This window comes from Dama dama, chromosome 29, assembly GCF_033118175.1.
Source record: "Dama dama isolate Ldn47 chromosome 29, ASM3311817v1, whole genome shotgun sequence".
Lineage (NCBI taxonomy): Eukaryota > Metazoa > Chordata > Mammalia > Artiodactyla > Cervidae > Dama > Dama dama.
This window is the reverse complement of record NC_083709.1, coordinates 66,407,449-66,422,988: the sequence shown is the minus strand read 5'-3', so window position 1 is coordinate 66,422,988 and position 15,540 is coordinate 66,407,449. Positions and strand designations below refer to the sequence as shown.

The 15,540-nt window shown below is 54.9% G+C and overlaps 1 protein-coding gene across 2 annotated transcripts in view; it reads left to right on the top strand.

The window, feature by feature from the left end:
* Positions 1-51: 51 nt before the first annotated feature.
* TLN1 (talin 1) overlaps positions 52-15,540 on the top strand; it is a 32,511-nt gene continuing 17,022 nt past the window's right edge. Inside the window, exons 1-21 of one of the 2 annotated variants that reach the window (XM_061132380.1) lie at positions 52-191; positions 6,045-6,207; positions 6,451-6,548; positions 6,802-6,931; positions 7,013-7,165; positions 7,420-7,562; positions 7,663-7,790; positions 8,480-8,540; positions 9,159-9,263; positions 9,576-9,731; positions 10,490-10,591; positions 10,765-10,841; positions 11,064-11,244; positions 11,416-11,529; positions 11,641-11,749; positions 11,962-12,170; positions 12,317-12,415; positions 12,817-12,867; positions 13,383-13,550; positions 13,747-14,041; positions 14,624-14,790. In XM_061132380.1, the coding sequence (XP_060988363.1) occupies positions 6,078-6,207; positions 6,451-6,548; positions 6,802-6,931; positions 7,013-7,165; positions 7,420-7,562; positions 7,663-7,790; positions 8,480-8,540; positions 9,159-9,263; positions 9,576-9,731; positions 10,490-10,591; positions 10,765-10,841; positions 11,064-11,244; positions 11,416-11,529; positions 11,641-11,749; positions 11,962-12,170; positions 12,317-12,415; positions 12,817-12,867; positions 13,383-13,550; positions 13,747-14,041; positions 14,624-14,790 (2,676 nt within the window). In that variant the 5' untranslated portion in view covers positions 52-191; positions 6,045-6,077. The remainder of the gene's footprint in view (positions 192-6,044; positions 6,208-6,450; positions 6,549-6,801; positions 6,932-7,012; positions 7,166-7,419; positions 7,563-7,662; positions 7,791-8,479; positions 8,541-9,158; positions 9,264-9,575; positions 9,732-10,489; positions 10,592-10,764; positions 10,842-11,063; positions 11,245-11,415; positions 11,530-11,640; positions 11,750-11,961; positions 12,171-12,316; positions 12,416-12,816; positions 12,868-13,382; positions 13,551-13,746; positions 14,042-14,623; positions 14,791-15,540) is intronic. The other variant, XM_061132381.1, reaches the window with a different exon arrangement.

The following is a 15,540-nucleotide window of genomic DNA, read 5'->3' as shown; positions in this document are numbered from 1 at the left end:
GCCAGAGCAGCTTCCTGCAGCGCCCGCGACCATAGAGCGCGGGCCCAGGGCGCCGCCCGCGGGTGGGGGACGTTCCCGGGACGGAAGTGGCCGAGAGTGTCGAAGGGAGGGCGAGGCCGCAGCCCGAGAGCCACCGGGAGAACGAGCGGGTTAGCGGGCCGGCGGGCGGGGCACAGAGCCGGGCAGCGCAGGTAGGCCGGACCGGGCGAACTGGGGCTCAGGGTGGGGCCGCGACGCCAGGCCTGGGAGGCGGGCGGGCAGGGCCCCTGACCTCGGCGTCTGTTTCGGGTCCTGTTGGAGCGGTCCGCGTCCGGTGTGTCTCGGCTTGTGCTCTTGAGTTAAATAGGCCGTTTTTCGGCAGCCAGGCCCTTCCTGGAGCCGTCCTCGGCCTGGGATAGGTTTGGGGGACGGTGAGGGGTGGGTGGCAGTGTGGCGCAGGGCGGGGATCGGCTTTGAGGTTAGCTGATAGCGGGTACGTGAGTAGGAACGGGTGAGTTGGGGATTAAGTGGAGTTGGGTCTTAGGAGTTAAGGTTAGCTTTAGGAGTGTAAAGCTGGGGTTAAATTTTAGACTTATTAGTGTGAGGTGCGTTTTGTGTAGGTGAAGATTGGATTAAGGGCTTTATTTTGTTTTCTGTAACCACCAACGTCAGTTAGAGTTCAGGTTCAGGTTAACGTACGTCAGAGTTCAGGTTAAGGGTCAACGACAGGAACTAGGTTAGAAATCCAGTTTTGGGGATTAGAGAAGGTTAGCATAGCCAGGACAAGCGATAAACAAGAAAGGGGTGAATCAGGAATCAAGTGACAAATGAACTTTAGCTTTAGGGATCAAGATTTAGGGTTAAAGGTCCGGAGTTGGTGCTACAGGTAAAAATTAGATCAAAATCAGGGACCAGGGATTGGATTCATATATGTGGTAGGACAGGGATCCCTGTCAAATCCAGTACTGGGAATCAGGAGACAAATTACGGTTAGCGTTAGTGTTATAAATTTCAGGCAGTTTTCCCTGTTGTAGTTGAGGTCAGGGTAGTTGACCTCAGGCAGGTGATATTTAAGAGACTGGCAGTAGGTAGATGCCCTTGTTTTGTGGGGAAGGCTTCTTTGGCCCAGGGAAATGACAAACTAATTTCAGGCTAGGGTTCTGGGCTAGCTGGAATTGCTGGCATCAGGGATTCCAGTTTAATTGTATTCTCTAAGCTTCAGGCTCTTACTGTGACCACCGCAGTTGAGGGGGAGGGGTTCTTGAATCCTGTTGTTTACAAGGTAGGAGTTAGAAAAGAGTTAGGGACCCAGGACATGTACAGGGCTTAGTAATAGTGGCGGACTGCCTAGGGGAGAAGGGACTGGTGATTAAGGGGTGATTAAGGGAGGCAGACCAAGGAAACTGTTCCCGTGCAAGAAGAGGATGGCCTAATTCTCTGAAAGTTCAGCCTTTCTGCCTCCAGTGTCCCTCAGTCCCTCGAAATTAAGCCTACCTCTCCAACTCTCCTCCCTGGCCCTGCATTTCACACCCTCAGGCATACCCACTGACAGAATACTTTCCTTGCCTTTAGCTCTCCCATGCTGTTCATGTTACCTTCTCAGCTTCAGTTCTGCCTCCCTTCCCACCTCTTAATCCACACATCCCACCTTCATCTACCCTCATCCACACCTGAGCTTTCCCATTATTTTAAAGCCCTCTCCCACCATATTCACCCGCTCATTCACCTGCATATCTCCTGGTTATCTGCTAAATACACCACCACCAGCCCAACACTACTGCCAAGCCCTCACAGTCCCTGCTATATGCCATTCCCTGATTCTAAGCCTCCTAATTTCTTGGTCCAGTTATAGATCCCCTTCCCCCACTCCCCCAACAGAAAAGAGGAAATGAGACCCAAAGAGGAAACTGGGTCTTGCTGATCCCACGCCCAACCAGGCCACTGACCACACCCCCTTTCACTCCCAGCCTGACCCTGCCACTGACCACAACACTGTCCCCTACCCAGCCTGACCCAGTCACTGGCGTCAGCCCATCCCCCTCAACTCCATCTTTACTTAGACACTGCCAACATCTCTTCCCTGTCCCCCGTCCCACTCATTTAACCTGATTTAGCCACTGACCACACATCTCTTCTTAACCTCCTACAGCCTGACCTGATCTCTGACCTCATTCCCTGTCTTAGCCTCCATCCACGTAATTATTCTTCCTCTTCCCCCAAGCTGATTCAGTAGCTGATTATATCCATATTTTTCTTACTGTTATCTTCTCTGGCCTGTCCTTGCATTTTTCTCTTCCCCCATTTCCAGTCTGATAGTAGTCACTAAGCCCATCCTTTCTGCCCCTACCTGACTGCTAACTGCATCCCCTAAGGCAGCCTCATGTTTGCATTCTTACCTCCTCCTGTCCTTTCTTTCCCCGCTCCCCAGTACCTTACCTAAATTCAGGCACTCTTGAGTACCTGCTGACGACTGGAAGCTGTGGGCCTCCAGCCTCACTTGGGGCCCCGGTTCCTGAGTTCAGCCTGTCATCAGATCCTGTTGGTTCTACCTCTTCAGATTTCTGATGAGTGACGTCCTCCTCTCCGCCGTTCTAACCCTGGCCTCATTGCCTCCTACTTGTGCCTGTGCGGGGTCTTTATAACCAACCTCCCAGGTAGCTGCCAGAGTGAGCTTCCTGAAGTCGAGTTCTGCTTGCGCCCCTTCTCTGATCACAGCCTCCCTTGGCCTCCTGTTGCCCTCTGGTGGGTGGAAATCCTGCATCATCCTCCTGAGTCCACGCCTGCCTTTCCATCCTAACCTTGACTTCCCCATCACTGCTCACTTGCAGGTACCCTGTGCTTCAGCCAGCCTGCTCCTCACTTCCCTGAATGCTCCTCCATGATTTCCTGCTTCTCCACCTTTGCTTATGCTATTCTCTCTGCCTGGAATGCCACCCCTGACTCATCTCCGGCTGGCTGGAATAGTGGAGAGAGCTTGGGCTTTGGAGTCAGAAAGACCTGGGTTTGGATCCTGACTTCACAACTTATTAGCTGTGTGACTTTGGACAAGCACCTTGAGCAAGTGTTTAACTTCTTTGAGCCTGAGTTTCCTAATCTGTAAAAATGGAAATAACGACACCTACCTTGCAGGGTTGTTGTAAGGATTAAATGAAATTGTGTACACAAAGCAATTGACATATCGTCAATAAAAGATAGATCATTGTTTTTTCTTATTATCTTTATTTGTTTAAATCTTGACTTCAAATGACACTTTTCATGGAGACATTTTAGTCCCCTTTCCCTGAACTGAAAGGGAGCACGTACTGCTTGGTTCTTACCTCATCCTGCCTTCTATTATAACTCTGTATGTAGCTATCCACTCTGCTGTGGGCAGACACGAGTGCTTACCCTTCTTGGTTCCCAGCCACAGAACCAGGGCCTCCCCCAGCAGGCCGTCAGAACTGCTCCCTAGAAGACTGGAAGGAGAATGCCCATGAGAGAGACATTGGGGCTGAGTGTTGTGTGCTTGACGACAGAGGTAGTCCTTATGAGAAGATAACGTTGTCGTGATGGAGCTGTGTAGGGGCTGTGTGCTTGAGATAATGTGTGTGTATGTAGAGACTATAAGTAACTTTGGGGGAAAGAGCTCTGTGCATAGGCTGGGGTGCATTTAGGGAGAATGCACATGCATGGATCAGGATGGAGGTAGGGAAGGGTTGTGCTGGGGAGGTCAGGTCCAGCCCTTCAGCTGCCCAGTCCAGCCCTAAGTGAGCCTGCCGCAGCCCGAGGCCGGATATGTCAGTCTCACCCACAGCCCTCCCCGCCTCCCCGCGGTTACAGACTCAGAGGCCAAATTTGGTAACAGACTTAAGTGTTACTCCCCCCAACCCTCTTATATTCTGAGTCTATCTTCAGCTTTCTCTCTCCCTCTGTCCCTCTCTGCAGCTCCCTTTGTGGGTATCTGCTCTGACTATATTCTCTATGTCCCCCAAATTCCTTACCCCCAGTACACTTACATTCCATTCCTTGCTGGGATTTGACCTCTGTCCTCTATCCTCCCCCCACCCCCCCAATTGCCCAACTCCTCTGGAATGCATCTCAGGAATGTCTTGAGGGAGGAGGAGCTCTCTGGGAGGGGGACACAGAGGGGGGAGATTGTCGCTGTTCCATAAAACGTGACAGAAAGTAGAAAGGGGAGCAAAGTTCTCCAGCCAGAACAGGAATTGGATAGCTTCTCCCCTTAACTTCCAGGGGCCCGCTTCTGTGCTCTCACTGCCCCCAACTCATTCGATTCCTTTTGCTCCTTCACCCACTTGGGGCTGTGTGGGTGTCCACTCAGGACCAGCCTGAAAGTGAGGGTAGCCACGAGTCAACTCCCTTATCGGGGTCTCACCAGAGGTTTCCGTGCTTCAGGAGGAAGTGGGGTGTCCGTATGTCCGGAGGAAATGGGGGGAGATGTGCAATTTCAGCTGAGGCTGGAAGGTCTTTTCAGCCTGTCCTCGGCTTGACAGACCTTCCAGCCTTCCAGCGACCCAACAGCCAGGTCTGTCCAGCTATCGGGAGAGGTGTGCCAGGGATGGGGAGGGGGGCAGAGACTAGAACTGAGGAGAGTGGGAGGGTCCCCTCTTGTTGGGAGTAAGGATTGAGGGCGAGCTGTGGTTTCTTCTTTTTGGAGACTTGAGATTATTTATAAGGTCAGAAATTGTCTGTCACACTCGTGATCCAGACCTTGGCCACATCTGCCTCCTGTCTCCCGTTCCTACCTAGATTTTCAATCTCTCCTCATCTCTTCGCCATCCAAAAACATACCCCTTCCCAGCTTCCCTGGTTCTCAGCTGCTGCCTTCTATTTCCTACCTCCTCCTTCTAAGACCCCGACCTCCGCTTCCAAGCTTCCCTCTAGCCGTGCTTTCTCCCCCTTGGGGCTGGCAGTTTGCAGAGGGGGGAGTGGGCTGCCTGGACCTGCTCACCTCGCCTGGGTAAGAGGCACCAATCCCTGGACGGAGCTGGTCACATCATCAGCTGCCAGGCAGACTTGTCTGGTGCCCTGTGCGCCACCTGCCACCTCCATGGAGGGTGGAGCCTGGAGGGCGGGGGAAGGCTGGGTGGGACTAGTGTCCCCAGCTGTAAGGAAGACTGTCAGGAGAGGCAGCTGAGCTGGAGGGCAGTGTTCGAGAAGGACTTACTGAAGAGGACAGAGCATAGGAGGAGTTATGGTGGGAACTGGGTATTAACCTGCTGTCTTAGAAGGAGCAAGGCCTGAGGAGTTAAGAGGGACTGGGCTCTCTCTCTGAGCTGCCTTGAAACACATATCCAGTCTGATTCCCCTTCTGCAAAATTAAAGAGTTGACTAGATCACTTTTGAGATCCCTTTGGATTAGAAAAACCATGATTCTGGCTTGACTGCTGGGGGAGCCAAATGTGAACCAAGCTGCTCCGGGAGGCCCCCAGCATGTCAAGTTACTGGGGAGCTGAGACGCGTAAGCCAGGATGGCTTGAACTGCAGTGTTGGGCCTCCCTGCCAGACCAGCTCAAGTCAGTGTTTGCAGGGCTCAAAAGCCCTTGGGGATTATCTAATATAACGTCTTCATTCTGCAGAGAAAGAGACTAAAGCTGTGAGAGGAAAGATCACGTGATGAGTCAGGGCAGCGCTCTGGAAATCCCAGACAGGGAGAGGCCAGAAGGATCTAGTAAGAGAAAAAGAGAAAAAGACTGAACCAGGAAGGGTGAAAATAGGGCAGAGACAGGACTGGGAAAGGAGGTGAGCAGGGACGAGGGTAAGAGAGAAACTCTTAGAAGAAAGAAGGGAGGCCCAGATTCCAGTGCTGGGGGTGGGGTGGTGTCCTCGGGTAACACTGTTTCAGACCTGCCTTTGTGCCTTGCAGACCAACCTCTCCTTCAGAGATCTCAGACACCTAAGACTAGTCCTTTTGGTACAGCTCATCCTTCACTCTTTAATATCATTAAATAAAAACAAAAACACCCTCACTGTTTTCTGCTTTGGTAACTCCCTTTCCTGGGTCTCCATGTGGGGGGCTCCTCTCCTCCAATGAGGGTGTATTCTAATGCCCTGATGCCATGGGCCAGGTGTAGCCAGGCTGGAGAGAAGAAGCCGCCACCATGGTTGCACTTTCGCTGAAGATCAGCATTGGGAATGTGGTGAAGACGATGCAATTCGAGCCGTCTACCATGGTGTATGACGCCTGTAGGATCATCCGCGAGCGGATCCCAGAGGCCCTGGCTGGCCCTCGTGAGTCTGACTGCCCGGGTGCCTGGGACGGGAGCCCTTGATCCCTTCTCGTTCCCAGGCTCTTGGCCTTGGGAGATGACTCTGTTGTGCCCCAAGTCTTCTCATCTCTCAGGTCTGTGTTCCTTGGCCCCCGCCCTCCTCTTTAGGCCCGGGATCACTGGGAAAATAATAAGTGGTCGTGGTGTAGCCATTCAACTACACTGGGGTTTTCATAAGCCTAAGCTGACCCATCTTCTCTTTTAGCCAGCGACTTTGGGCTGTTTCTGTCAGATGATGACCCCAAAAAGGGTATATGGCTGGAGGCCGGGAAAGCTTTGGATTACTACATGCTCCGAAATGGGGTGAGTATCCCTTCACAAGGACCACCAATATCCTCTGCCATCACTTCCCTCCTTCTGCCTCCTATTCAGCACCCATATCTGTTGTCTTCGAGCTCTCCCATGCTTTCTAATACAGGCAGTCATAATACCCTGTTTTCAAGCAAGCCACCACAGTCTTCCTTTTAGTAATCTACTTTTCTTCCCTCTCTGGCTGCCTGAAAAGAAAGTAATATCTTTAGCTTAAAGTGGGCCCCTCCTCTTCCTGACCCAACAGGACACCATGGAGTACAGGAAGAAACAGAGGCCCCTGAAGATCCGCATGCTGGATGGCACCGTGAAGACTGTCATGGTGGACGACTCGAAGACCGTCACCGACATGCTCATGACCATCTGTGCCCGCATTGGTAAGGGGCGCGCGGGGCGGGGGCTCAGAGGGAGGCCTCAGAACTCTGCCGGGGCTGCGACCAACCCGCCCCCTCCCCCAGGCATCACCAACCACGATGAATATTCGCTGGTCCGAGAGATTATGGAAGAGAAGAAGGAGGAGGTGACGGGGACCTTACGAAAGGACAAGACCCTGCTGCGAGATGAAAAGAAGATGGAGAAGCTGAAGCAGAAGTTGCACACGGATGACGAGCGTGAGCAAGGGGGCTGGCGGGGGCATCCGAGATCACGGGGGTGTCGGGGACGCCCCTTCTGCGTTACTCTCTGAGTTTTCTTTTGCAAGGCACTGTTTACACTCTGGGGCTGCATCTGTGCTAAGACCAAGTCCTACACTCATGGAATGGAACGTATTAGTGGGAGAGGGTGGGACATGAAGAAACAAAAAATGAAAGACTGACGGTGTAAGGGCTGCAGGGACCGGGCACTGAGGGGACCCTCTGTGTCCCAGTGAACTGGCTGGACCACGGCCGGACCCTGAGGGAGCAGGGGGTGGAGGAGCACGAGACGCTTCTGCTCCGGAGGAAGTTCTTCTACTCAGACCAGAACGTGGACTCCCGCGACCCCGTCCAGCTGAACCTTCTCTACGTGCAGGTAGCGGGGCTCGGCGGTGGGCGGCAGGGAGAGAGGCAGGGGCGTGGCGGGGCGCCCCGCTCCCCACACAGCATTTGTCTCCTTTCTCTGTGCTCCTCAGGCACGAGACGACATCCTGAACGGCTCCCACCCCGTCTCCTTCGACAAGGCCTGTGAGTTCGCTGGCTTCCAATGCCAGATCCAGTTCGGGCCCCACAATGAGCAGAAGCACAAGGCCGGCTTCCTCGAGTGAGTGACCCTCACCCCTTACCTGCCAGGGCCCAGGACTCCCTGCCACTGCGGCCCTAGCATAGTGCACCTGTCTCCATCCCAGGCCTTCTCCCCTGCTTCCTCTTCTGAGTTCCCAGGGCCTGACGCCCATGCGGGCCTTTTCAGCCTCCGTCCTCCACGTGTCTCTTCCCATGTGGAATGTGAAAGTAGTCCAGACTCTGTCCCTGCCCCCTACCTCTGATGCAAGCATGTCACTTTTTTGAAAGTCTCTGAAGAATTGTGCTGCAATAGCCAGAGGCAAACAGGGTACATTTTTGTCACAGGGAACCTCAGATTTCAGAAGTCTCATAGGTCTCATCCATTGGTATTTCTCAGCTTCCTACAAGCATGGTCATCCTTCTAGTGAGCCCCTTCTGCTCTTGTTTCCCTAAAACTGTGATCTAGTCTTTCTTTTCCCCAAGAAATTAGCCTCCAACTCAAGTTCCCTCAGTCTTTTTCTCTGTAGAGAGAGAGTCAGGCTGCATTCAAGAGTTAGTACTAAGTCACTTCAATTTCAGGGACAATCTAGACTCTCGTACCTTGAATCTTCCTTCTCCCCAAATATAACACTCTCCTAGATATCTCGTCACACCCCCAGGCCCACAGTCCATGGCCCACATAGCCCTGATGCTGTCCACTACATGCTGACCCTCCCTTTTCTGGTATAGCCTGAAGGACTTCCTGCCCAAGGAGTATGTGAAGCAGAAGGGAGAGCGTAAGATCTTCCAGGTGAATGGGGGCAAGGGACATGTTTGGGATGACCTGGGAGCTTTGCTGCCTAATCCTACTGACTGAATGGAGCCCTGCTCATCACCCCTGCCCTGCTTCCACCCTCCAAGCTGTTCTCCTCCCTCTCTCGCGCCAGGAAAGCAAAAGACCTGGGCTTCTGGCCTGGGCTGCGTCACTGCATCTGCTGTGGACCTCAGTTCAATAATCTTGTTTTCTTTCCTCTCCCTCTAACACGGGATAACTCTCTTCCCTGAATAGGACTGATAGGGAATCACTGTGAAGAGCAGATCTTTGTACAGACGGAAGGTGTTATCTCAGTTCTTTGAATCCTCAGCCCAAAAGGCCTTCTTTTTGACCTTCTACTTCCTAACTATCCCTTCACATCTATAGAACATCTGCAGGTCCCTTAACTGTATCCTTTGCTTCTTGAACCATTGCTTCTGCATATTCTATATCAACCCATCCCGTCACCTTCTCATTTCTCATAGCCTGCTCCCCTAACCTTTACTGTGTTCCCATAATACTCTCCTACCATAGTTCACATCCCAACTTAACCTCTAGTCTGTTGTGTCATCTCACTCAGATTTTGCTAAAAGTTTCCCCATTTTATACTCGAAGGCACACAAGAACTGTGGACAGATGAGTGAGATTGAGGCCAAGGTACGGTATGTGAAGCTGGCCCGTTCCCTCAAGACGTACGGCGTCTCCTTCTTCCTGGTCAAGGTGGGTTACTGACCCTTCTCCCTGCCCACCCTTACCTCTGCTCTTACCCTTTCCTCTCTGAGTCTCTAGCCCTGCCCTGAGTCACATTTTCTGCCATTCCCCAAGAGTTTCATTTTGTCCCTTGTGAAAACTTGCCCCTTGTCAGCACTCCCTGCCGGCGCTGCGTTTTCCCTCCCTCTCCCTTTATCCTAGCGTGGCCTTGTCCAGGTCCATCCGCAGACACCCCAGTTATATCTCCTGCCTCCATCAGCACCCCTTGGTGGTCTGGATCTGATCCCCTGACTAATAACATCCACGACCTCTGCCTCACAGGAAAAGATGAAAGGAAAGAACAAGTTGGTGCCCAGGCTTCTGGGCATCACTAAGGAGTGTGTGATGCGGGTGGATGAGAAGACCAAGGAGGTGATCCAGGAATGGAACCTCACCAACATCAAACGCTGGGCTGCGTCTCCCAAGAGCTTCACCCTGGTGAGCTGGGGTCTTGGGGGACAAAGGGCTGTGTAGTTCCCAGAGAAGGGGCAGCCGCAGAGGTCTCCCCAGCCCCTCTGTGCAGGGCTAGGTACCCTGAAAGTGATTCCAGAACAAAGGAGAACTTTGGAGCTATTATAGGAACTTGGAGTTTAGAATAGAGGAGAAACTCTGTCCTGGAGAATGAGAGAGGCTAAAATAAAACATTTTTAAAAATCAGCAGAACCAAACTGTAACCAGCAAGCTGAGATCACAGGCCACTTGGAGTGAGGGAAGAAAAAGATGATAGAAAAATAAGCCTCCCTTGTATCAGCAGCAACTCCTTACAGTAGCCCGGCCTCTAGCTTCCTGTTTCGGCTTTACAAATTGAAGACTGATCCCACCTTGAGGAAGTGCCCCACTGAGAAGGGAAATTAGTGAAGGCGATTTTTCCATTTTGGATATTAGTGCTCATCCTTCACTCTGGTCATTTAATGATGAATGTGTCCTCCCAATTTTATCATCAGGGTGACAGAAGAGAGATTTCCTAAATGTCATGTATTTGAAACTGTGTAGGGTAAAGGATAAACTCCTCAGAAATAAAGTATTTCCCTCCAAGGGAAATAGAGAACTCGGAGACTGAAGAAGGGCTGTTGTCCCAGAGGCTGCTCGCATGGGAGGGCAGCCTCAACAGCTCGGCCCTGGGCTCTTGCCCCACCCGTTCCTGTCCCGGGTTGACTCAGGCCTCCCCGCTGAGCCCCGCCCCATTGCCCCCCTAGGATTTCGGGGACTACCAAGATGGCTACTACTCGGTGCAGACGACCGAGGGGGAGCAGATCGCTCAGCTCATCGCTGGCTACATTGACATCATCCTGAAGAAGGTGAGCACTGCCTCCCGCACCCCCGCCGCCTCCGTCTCTTACTGCACCTTGCCCCCACGCAAGGTCCTCTAGAAACTGGGACCCAGGCTCTGGAAGATGGCTGACTGGGGAAAGAAGAGGCTGCCTTTTCCACTTCCCTCTTCTTTGATACTTGTTCCTTTTTTCTCCTACAGAAAAAAAGCAAGGATCACTTTGGGCTGGAGGGAGACGAGGAGTCTACTATGCTGGAGGACTCAGTGTCCCCCAAAAAGTACGAAGGGAGCGGGGCTGACCCCATTCCTCGGGCAGGGAAGGCAAGGCATGACCCCCCAGGACTGGGGGGTGGGGGTCCTTAGGATGGCTCTCTAAGTCTCAGGCTGTGATGAGGCCTCACGCACCCCCGGAGCACAGGACAGGCGGAGGCGGTAGAGCAGGTTGGGAGGGGATGAGCGGAGGAGGCCCTCGGAGCACTCCCTGAACGTCTCCTCTTCAGGTCCACTGTGCTTCAGCAGCAGTATAACCGGGTGGGGAAGGTGGAGCACGGCTCCGTGGCCCTGCCCGCCATCATGCGCTCCGGAGCCTCGGGTCCCGAAAATTTCCAGGTGGGCAGCATGCCGCCTGCCCAGCAGCAGATTACCAGTGGCCAGATGCACCGAGGACACATGCCTCCTTTGGTAAGAGCGCCCCCACTGCAGCCTCGATTCCAGGCAGACCCTCCTCTGCTGGGCCGAGCTGGGAGCTAGGCGGTCTTTTCCTGTGTCCCGATGAGTATTCCTCTCCTTGGCCTCAGGCTCTCCTTTATCTTCTCTCTCTAAAGGTTCCCTGTTACTCTTCTTGTCTTACAGACGTCAGCCCAGCAGGCACTGACTGGGACCATCAACTCCAGCATGCAGGCCGTGCAGGCCGCTCAGGCCACCCTGGATGACTTCGACACTCTGCCCCCTCTGGGCCAGGACGCTGTGAGTGTGGGACAGAGGAGGGCCAGTGGTGCTGAAGCTGGAACTCCAGGGACCAGGGTTGGGGTTGACTGGAGCAGAGCCAATCCTGAGGTTGGTTTCTCTTCCCCTCAGGCCTCAAAGGCCTGGCGTAAGAACAAGATGGATGAATCCAAGCATGAAATCCACTCCCAGGTGGACGCCATCACCGCCGGTACTGCGTCTGTGGTGAACCTGACCGCAGGTAGGCTGGATGCTGAGCTCTCTGGGTAACGGGGGCGGGAGGGCGCGTGTGTGCAGGCATGAGTGTGACTGGCTCGGATGTGACTGCACCTTGACTCATGGAAGGGACTGTGTGCGCGTCTCCCTCAGTGTGGGGGGCGGGCGGTGAGTGGTGGTGTCTGTGTGTGTGTGACTAACTGCCTGTGCCTGATCTCGTCTTCCTCCTCCCCCAAGGGGACCCTGCTGAGACAGACTACACAGCAGTGGGCTGTGCGGTCACCACCATCTCCTCCAACCTGACGGAGATGTCCCGTGGCGTGAAGCTGCTTGCCGCCCTGCTGGAGGACGAAGGCGGCAGCGGCCGGCCCCTGCTGCAGGCGGCCAAGGGCCTGGCGGGGGCGGTGTCGGAGCTGCTGCGCAGTGCCCAGCCGGCCAGTGCCGAGGTCAGGGGCCAGGGCTCGGCCCGAGGGAGAGGAGAGGCTTCGAGCCCAAGGATTGCAGGGTGGAGATGGGGAACCGTGGGCGTGTAGGACCCGGGGACATCTTGGCAGAGATGGGGCAGCTTCTGACCGGTGTTCACTCTCCACAGCCCCGTCAGAACCTGCTGCAAGCAGCTGGGAACGTGGGCCAGGCCAGTGGGGAGCTGTTGCAACAAATTGGGGAAAGTGATACTGACCCCCACTTCCAGGTTGGTGACTCACCCAGCCCCCAGAACCCCAGCTTCTAGGAGGTGACCTCTGATCCTGAATCCAGCTCTAGTCCAGCTACTATAAATTGACCCCTCAGAGCCAACCTGAACCTCTTTCCAGGAATCACACTGGAACCCCCCCCAGTCTGTTTCTGGGGGGCTAAGAATTCAGAACCCCTGAATCCCAACTTAACCTATTGGTTCACCCTTGGCCCTTATTGAAGAGTTTTTTTTGGCCACTGTCATCTTTCCCAGGCTTCCCCATATGTAGCCCTCACCCCAACTTGAGGGCCTCTTGACCCTCCTTCTAGTCCTTTAGCCACATAGCCAGAGGATGCGCCCCGCTTCCCACCCCATGCCAGTTTCCTCAGCTGACTTGTCATCCTGGATTTCCCATGCAGATCTGTGCACCCAGCGGGGCTGGGTTTCCATCTCCCCCCGGCCCCCCTACGGTAACGGCCTCTGGCCTGGGCCTTCCCAGCTCTGTCCTCGCTGAGCCGCATACACTCGCTCTGCCCCCTGCCCTGGCCTCCGGGGAGCAGAGCGCGACGGGGGCTGGGGAGGCGTGGCGCAGGCGGGACCCCAGAGGCTCGGACAGGGACTTGTTCCCGAGACGCCAGGGGGACTGCATCCAACCAAAGACAGAGAAGGAATAGAGAAAAATCGCTGGGGGCGGGGGGAGCCCCCTCCCTCCTGTCGTGACAGCACCGCCTGCCCGCCCTCCCCACCGCCGTCCGAGTGTACCCGCCTCCCTTCGGTGTGCGTTCCTCTCGGTGTGGGTTTGTTCCTTGGTGGGGGTTCTGTCCTACCTGGTGCTCGAGGCAGGGGCTTGGGTAGGTTCCGGGTGCTTCTGCACACAGTTCTGTGATTGGAGGCAGGGGGACTAATGAAACAGCTTACGCCTCTGAGAAGGGCCCTTGGACCCCAAGCTGGATCTCGGGCCCTGCTGACCGCTGGTTTCTCACAGGACGTGCTCATGCAACTAGCCAAGGCCGTGGCAAGCGCCGCAGCTGCCCTGGTCCTCAAGGCCAAGAGTGTGGCCCAGCGGACGGAGGACTCAGGGCTTCAGACCCAGGTCATCGCTGCGGCCACACAGTGTGCCCTGTCCACCTCCCAGCTGGTGGCCTGTACCAAGGTGAGCCCCAAAGGTGCGCCAGCCCGCGCCAAGAGGTGATGCTTCCACACACCCTGGAGCCTCTCATCTAATCCCTGTGGCCCCCAAGGCCTCATTGCCCAACCTAGTCACTGTTGTGAACACCACAGAACCACAGATACCACACCTCACAACTGCTCTCCCTCACCTGCGTCTCTGACACTCACTTTGCCCGCAGGTGGTGGCTCCTACTATCAGCTCCCCAGTCTGCCAAGAGCAGCTGGTGGAGGCCGGGCGACTCGTGGCCAAGGCCGTGGAGGGCTGTGTGTCCGCCTCCCAGGCCGCCACAGAGGACGCGCAGCTGTTGCGGGGGGTAGGTGCGGCGGCCACAGCCGTCACCCAGGCCCTGAATGAGCTGCTGCAGCACGTGAGGGCCCATGCCACAGGGGCGGGGCCTGCCGGCCGCTACGACCAGGCCACTGACACCATCCTCACTGTCACCGAGAACATCTTCAGCTCCATGGGTGATGCTGGTAAGGACACCCCCCGGGAAGACAAAGAACCCCGATGAGGTTCTCTGAGCCTGCTGGACTCTTCCTTGCAGACCTGCCACCAGCCCCCCTGAGGACTCAGCACGGGGCTGGGCGTTCAATCTCTGAAGTCTCCAGTTCCCCGTTTGTTAGGCAGGAATAGAATCACTGCCCTGCCTTTCTTGGTGCAGTTGGTGCAGTTAAAGAACATACCAAAGTATCCACAAAAATAGATGGAAAGTGGCAGTATTAAGAGATAGCTGTCCCGCCTCCACTCCCTCACTCCCAAAATCCTTCACAACGAGCCTCATCCACTTAAGACTGCGGAAAATACCCATTGGAGACTGTCTTCCCCATTGTCACCCCACCCCATCACCCCTGCCCCCATTAAAACCCACCAAGAGATCTCTCCCTTTCCAAGATCCTGAACCCAGAAAACAGTAACTCCAGGGAAATCAATTCAAGGACTTCAGCATCTGCTTACTGGCCCTAAAAGCCTCATCTACCTTGTCTGCATCTCTTTCCCCACCCTGACACCCTCTCAGCGTCTCTGGCTCTGTTTGCTGACTGTACCCATGCTCTCAGGTGAGATGGTACGACAGGCCCGCATCCTCGCCCAAGCCACCTCTGACCTGGTGAACGCCATCAAGGCTGATGCCGAGGGGGAGAGTGATCTGGAGAATTCCCGCAAGCTGTTAAGTGCCGCCAAGATCCTGGCTGATGCCACAGCCAAGATGGTGGAGGCTGCCAAGGTGGGGAGCCTTCTGTGCGGACCGCCAGACTGGGCCCTGTGGGAAGTAGGAGGGTCCAGATAATCACCTTCATTTATGGGAGCAACTTGGGAAAAGCAGAAGATACAAGAGAACAAGTAGAGGGGCACTGAGAAAGTAGACGCGCCTCTTGGCCGTGACCGGCTGGCGCCAGGCTTGCAGCCAGTGTGACCCGCAGAGTCCTTGCTGACAGGCAGACTGTGCCCCTCTGCTTCCTCCGAGTCCAGGGCCTGGGGTTCCAACTGTTCCCCGCTGTGCGGCCACCGCTTGCCTGCTCCCTGAATGCCTGCACACGGGCAGTCAGTCCCAGGGATCTGTTGCTAGCAGCACAGAGAAGGGCCAGGCAGTGGGACACAGGAACACCAGGTGTAGAAGACAGCAGGAAGAAGCCAGAAGATTCTTGGGTCCCTGGACACTGGACTCTTCACTTTGCAGAGTAACCAGGGCCCCTGCTCTGGTGTTCTGAGATCCCTGCTCTAAACCGTGTCCTCCTTGTCCCCAAGAGCCCCTGCTCACTCCCCTTTGCTGGTGGCATTTTGTGGGGAGTGGGGAAGAACTATGGCCACTTCCCCGGGGGGAAGCAGAAACAGTCCTGCCTAAGGAGGGGCTTTCAGCATCCCAGAAGGAAGCCAGGGCCCAGACGACTCCCCATTTGCCCACCTGAGGGAGCTTGTCTCAACCATGATTACCTTTCAGTGGGGGTGGTTAGCAGTGACTTCAAGAAAAAAAGTG